This window comes from Oryzias latipes, chromosome 7, assembly GCF_002234675.1.
Source record: "Oryzias latipes chromosome 7, ASM223467v1".
Taxonomy (NCBI): Eukaryota; Metazoa; Chordata; class Actinopteri; order Beloniformes; family Adrianichthyidae; genus Oryzias; species Oryzias latipes.
In genome coordinates, this window is record NC_019865.2 from 22,473,423 (window position 1) to 22,479,562 (window position 6,140).

A 6,140-nucleotide genomic window follows, 5' to 3' on the forward strand; every position below is an offset into this window, starting at 1 on the left:
AGGCTCGTTTGAAGAGTTGCTGAGCTGTGCAGAAAGGACAAAGGCTGCTTTTATATGCACCCCTTTATGAAAAAATGTTGTGGATGACTTTTTAACAGCTTCTCTAATTCTCTTGTAGTGATTCAGTTCGGGACGATTGTGCAAAGACATGTTTAGGAAACAAGCCGAATATCTAATGACTATAGATAAATAAAATGTAAAATAACGTGAGTTTCTTGCACAGATCCCATACTTGAGCTACTTTTGGGAAATCTGTGAGACTACAACAACTTGTATTTGGCTGCTTCAAAGCCTTTTTGTTTTTACAGCACGATTTTCTCCGACTTTAATAATGAATTAAAATTTGTATAATCTCTGAACAACAAACACATAACGTACGAAACACCGGAGCTAATCAATTTGGTTTACCGTCCCAAAATTGGCGACAAGAGGGAGTGGTTACACATGCGCTGGACTGATCGGGTAGCTGTTACTGATCGTGTAGTGACAGTAGGAGCAACAAACGTACAAAAAATGTGTGAATTATGAGAGCCAATCTAATTGTTTAGATGTCGCAATGTTGCCGACGAGAGGAAGTGACATAAGATTTGTGCTCCAGCTGAACATTTTTCCTTTATTGAATCCTTCATTTTCTCTACCGCTTTGTCCCTTTCCGGGCTGCCGGAGCCTATCCCGGCTACTTGGGCGTAGGCAGCGGATGCCCTGGACAGGTCGCCAGTCTGTCGCTTTGTTGAATCAATAGGCAAATATGACAATCGCTTGACATAAGTAAGGCTATTGAACCCCTTACTGCCTTATGTGGCTAAATTTGCAATGTTGCAATGTTTAATAACTAATGTTTAGTATGACTGAATATAACATCAGGCATAAAGAGGTTAATGGGCCCCCTGCAATCAGAAGACATTTCCTCACGTTATGCAGCCCCAGTCAAGCTGTCGTGTAAATTCAACCTGAAGTGGACTCAAAAGGATGTTTCTTGATTGCAAAAATACATACTTTTCTGAGAAAATGTATGAACTAGTACTAAATAGTATAAACTAGTATTAAAATATCAAAAATACCAGCAGATATTGGACACTGCCCAGTGGGAAAATAATATATTTTTCAGGTTTTTGGAGGAATATAACAAAAACAGTGCCAAGCAAAAAATGTATGTCCATGTTCATTTTCGACCCTTATTGGCATTTCGAAAATGACTTGTTATAGGTTTATATGACAAAAGTATCGATGTGTTTTAATCAATAAATGCTGGTAAAAGTTTTCATTTATGACCACAGGATGTAAGAAACAAGCACATTTCTGGAGAAAATGTTTATTTTTGTTAATTTTCTTATTTAATTTGATTTGATTTTCATTTCTATGGTTAAGTAGACAGGATTAAATAAACCACATCAATCCACAAAAAGAATAGTGTGGAAAACCACTGCTCCTACATCCCAAAACAACCTAATTGCACGTTATTAAATAATAAACAATTTGAATGAAAATAGAAGAAAATCAGTAAATAAATGCACTAAAAATATCCCTAAAGTGCTTATTGAAAAATTTAAAAGGTTTACAATAAACAGCTTTACCATTCTGCCCAGAGTGTAAAGAAAATGAGCATTTTTAATGTGGAATGACAAAAATGGCCAATGTTTTTTGTAAAAACAAAAGTTGGCTAATCTAGTTTTTATGTCAATGTAACAATGTCAAACTGAGATTAAGAGGTGCCTTCAATCGGTTTGAATATTCTCAGTACTGAAACCAGTTTCAGTATTGAGTGAATTTCTCCTGGTGTGATTTGTAAAGTTGTATTCTATTCTGTTCTATTCTATTCTATTTATTAAACTCTGTGGGTATTTAAAATAACAGTATTCTAGAACACCTTGGAGGTTAGGCTTTGGTTGACAAAGTGTCCATCTCTGCGTGCTGCAGATGTGCAGACAGGTCAGAAAGTTGTTTTATGAAGTTGTGGGAACAGCCCCTGCACCTCTGTGATCCACATCATGACCGCGTAATCCCAGCCGGGAGGATAAGTGGGCCGCGGGTTTGAGGCGTCTTTGATTCGGGACCATTCCCGCCTTTTTCTCAGACCTTTGGGACCTTCTTACCACGGGGCATCGAGCAGGTCCACAGAAAAGGAAGTGGACTGATGCGCTCCCCGTCTCTCTGAACAATCATTAAGCCTGACTAAACCAGGAACCCTGAGGAAAGTTGGCAGCCCCTCCCTCCCTCCCTGTGTTTGCCTTCCTTTGTGTCATAAGTTATCTAATCTGCTCCTGCAGGAAACCCACCAAAACCTCTCAGTTTGGGGGTGGTCTGTTTCTCTAAAAGGACACTGTGCACATGTTTTTTAAAATCTTAAAGCTGCATTAGGGGATCCAATTAAGACTGTGTATTGGAACAGTCTTGAGTAGAAATGGGCCGGTTTCTGTGGTTGGGCAATAATGTGGCAACTGGTGCATGCTGGATTTTTACAGTCTCATGACATTCCTGTAGTTTAATTCAAAGCAGGCGTGGAACAGTGATCATAACATTGGGTTCTTTGTTGCAATTATTCAGCTAGTAGCATCAACAAAAATGCCACTTTTTGTTTCTGTTAACAATTTTTCTTTCTCAAATATCTCCTGGATTTGAGTCCGGTTTGTTAGGGTCTGTGCTGATGATTTGGTCTCTGCTTTCACAGTCCTGCTCTAATGTGGAGTGTTGGATGATCCGCTGCAACGTGGGCCTGCTGGAGAAGGGAACCACGGCTCTCGTCAAAGTGCGCTCCCGCCTCAGAGCGGAGACCTTCATGGAGGTCAGTGGGAGAAGATCTCACTCAAACTTTCACAGATCCTGTGAATAAGTTTCTAGCTCAGGAACTTTTCCTCAATGCAGAAAACTCCCCCCCCTCTAATGAATGTGTTTTTCCTCAATTTTTTTTAAAACATTTTCCTTTAACTTTTTATGAAACAAAAGAAAAATTGAGCAAGCACAGTGTGACTTCATTCAGATTCCCCAACAGACTTCATGTTGCATTCTTGTAATGGAGCTCCTCACTGCTGTCACGCCTGAGCTGCACTGCAGTTTTTTAGCGCCTTTGCTGTTCAGCTGAACATGTCTGACGTATTGGAAACTTGGCGGAAGTCACTTCTTCCCCCAGGAAGGATATGCTTTTGTGGTCTTTGTCGCCACCTAGTGCACCTTCAGCGAACTGCACTCTTTTTTTCAATCATAAATATAACTGAAGTTTTTGGTAATGTTTCTGTCTACAGAGATCTTACAGGCAGTATGTTTTGGAGTGCCTCGCCGCATACAGTGTGAAAAAGATGCCATATGCAATCCAACCCAAATTTTTACCAAATGGACAGAAGAAGGTATTTGCCATTTTTTTCCTTTAGGCTGTTAAATCCCCTCAAAATAGGGATCAAATAATGACATCTTCTGTAATTCCCAGGTGGTGACTCCAGTGGTGTGGAACAAACCAGATATCGAGAACTTTGTCCCACTATGGATTATAATTTTGGCTATTCTGGCTGGTTTGTTGCTCCTGGCTGTACTTATCTACGTCCTCTACAGGGTCAGTGTTGAGAAGCAAAATGATTTAGGATTTAAAAAAACAACTTACTGTTGACTCTATGCTCACATCCCATGTTTGTCTTTTCTTTGCAGTTGGGCTTCTTCAAACGATCTGGACCTTACGGCACGGCCATGGAGAAAGCTCAACTGAAACCGCAAGCGGCGTCTGAAGCATAACTGGCCACCCGAGCTACATGAAGTATTACATGCAGCCGTATGATTGCAATGCAGGAAACAGGATGGACGACGCCGATCAAAAAAATAAGTGAAGAGATGAGGAGAGACCACTGGAACTCCACTGTGCTGCACTAGAGGCAAAACCCAAAGATCTTCAAACCACATGAATGTTTATTTCACTTATTGTTAATTAATTTATGTCTTGTTTTTTTTAACCAGTTCTTTTTAAATAGTTTCTCAGAGCCAAAAGGCTTGGCTATATCACAAGGGTGCCTGCTATAAGCGTGAAGCCAGCAAGCTTTTAGCAGCAAGATGCCGCGTGTATCTTATTCTGCAGTGCCCGTTTATCTGCTTTATGTTGGTGCTAAAAATGTGGTGTGTGAGCAGCCACTCACTTGTGCAGTTTGTGACCCCTGGGAGCCGTTAGTGCAGCCCTAATGAGGCCTGAGAGCGTTCCTCCAACATCTCTAAAATCCAGAGGATGCAGTTTGAAAACAATGGCTGACTAGATTCCACACAAAGGTGTGGAATAGCCAGATTTGTTTAGCTTTTCATTGTTTTTTTCCCTAAAAAATAGAATTCCAGAGTTTTCAAGAAGTTTTTCTTCCTGTATTTGGACCGGTGTGCAGTTTGGAGAAGCGGGTTAAAAAATGGATGTTACTCATGAAAATGATCACTTTCTGCCTCAGGTTGGTGGACGGTGTTTTTTGGGTTTTTTTTGCACTCAAAGGAAAATCTACTGATTCCAAAGGCGCCAAAGACTGACTGACCTTCCTTTGAGTCCTGAAATGAACTCCTACTGATGTCTTTGCTTTAGGTCTGTATGTTTTTGCTCAGTCACCAGTGCTGGCACCGTGTGTGTAGCTGAGTAGTCGACAGGGATGGGCCTGGAACCAACACAGACCCGCGAAACCTCACGCAAGGCCTGCAGCAAGCCCAATGCTTTTGTCAAAAAATGACATTCTCCTCAAATATCTTGAACCATTTCTGGTGTTTTGCCAATAAGACTGCTAGGAAATAAGGTGAAAACTCTCAAGTAATCTTTTTTTTAAACAAAGATGACAATCAGCATTGATGTAGCCATGACAGAAAGATCCATTTTCAGCTCTCAGTGTGTGCAGAGACGATTATAATACTTTTTTTTTGGATGGTCTAAACTAACAGGCTTGCTGGAAGTCATCCCAATACCAAAAGACTACAGGGACTGAACAAAAAAAAGACAGTTTGTGTTGTTTTCTTGTTTCGTGTACATGTTTTAAGTGCTTTTAAGTGTAAATACTTAACACCTGTGGGTTACAGTTCAGGCTGAGTGTGTCTGCATGCGTGCATCACTTCATGCATGCATGCATTTGTGTGAATGCCATATTTAAGGATGTTTTTCGTGTGTTTTGTGTTGTTTTTTATTTTTCTTTCTCACTGCCTAGACCTTTGTAGCTCGAGATAATTGAGGTTAATTTTGATGACAAATACCTCAAAGGGATGACAGCTAGGCAATGGGAACTCCACGTTGTTTGGAAGTGCAATATTTATGTCACACAGCAGCGATTTTTTTAAGTTTTTGGGTCAAACCAAAGGTTTGTCCGTCCGAGTTTGTTCACCGAATTCTTTATGGGTTTCTGTTTTTTTTTTGACTGTTTGCAAAAGGTGTAATTCTTTTTAAAAGCTTTTTCCTGCTTCAGATGTACTCACTGCTTCACTGGACATTGACTCACAGTTTTTTTTTTTTTTTGGAAATAGCATTAACGGAGTCACAAGCACCAAAAGCACATCTGGGTTGAGCTTGGGCACCCTTCCAAGTACAAAATAATTTATGTGCTGCAGCTGTTCAAACACAACTTTATCAGCATACGTAAGCAATACAGTCCCCCCAACCCCCCTCCGTCTTTTCAAACATCCCATGTGATTGGATTAAAACGCTCCACAAAATCCCCCATTTGTTTATTGACTTAAATCCTTCTCTCTGTCACTAAAAAGTTCTTCATTAAACATGTTAATCCATTATTTATAGCTACTACTTCCCCAATGGTCACATGAGGAGAAGGCACTGTGTGTGTGTTTTTTTTGTTTTGTTTTTTACTTTTGGCCCACTCTCCAGGACTTTCAAAAAGATGTTGTACATATTCATAACAAGGAGAGAATTTGAATTGAACTGTTGAATGATTTGTTGTGAATTTTTCACCCCATATTGGGGAGATCTTGTTATTTTTCTGGTTTGTTTTAGCTGGAATGTGGCTCCTGCAATGTCTCTCTTTTTTAAATTTGTTATGGTTTCTATTTTAAATAAAATGTCCCTTTTTACAAACTAATGTGGTATTACTCAAGACAAATACCTGGGAAAATAATTTATTCTATAAAACAATATAAAATCCTTTGCAAATCAGATAATGGCATATATATATATATATATATATATATATATA

General features: G+C 39.5%; 1 protein-coding gene across 1 annotated transcript in view; it reads left to right on the top strand.

The window, feature by feature from the left end:
- Positions 1–6,022, top strand: part of LOC101158275 (integrin alpha-5-like) — a 39,647-nt gene extending 33,625 nt beyond the window's left edge. Inside the window, exons 27-30 of the mRNA XM_023956830.1 lie at positions 2,669–2,782; positions 3,240–3,341; positions 3,422–3,544; positions 3,637–6,022. Of these exons, the coding sequence (XP_023812598.1) occupies positions 2,669–2,782; positions 3,240–3,341; positions 3,422–3,544; positions 3,637–3,720 (423 nt within the window). The 3' untranslated portion in view covers positions 3,721–6,022. The remainder of the gene's footprint in view (positions 1–2,668; positions 2,783–3,239; positions 3,342–3,421; positions 3,545–3,636) is intronic.
- Positions 6,023–6,140: the final 118 nt, after the last annotated feature.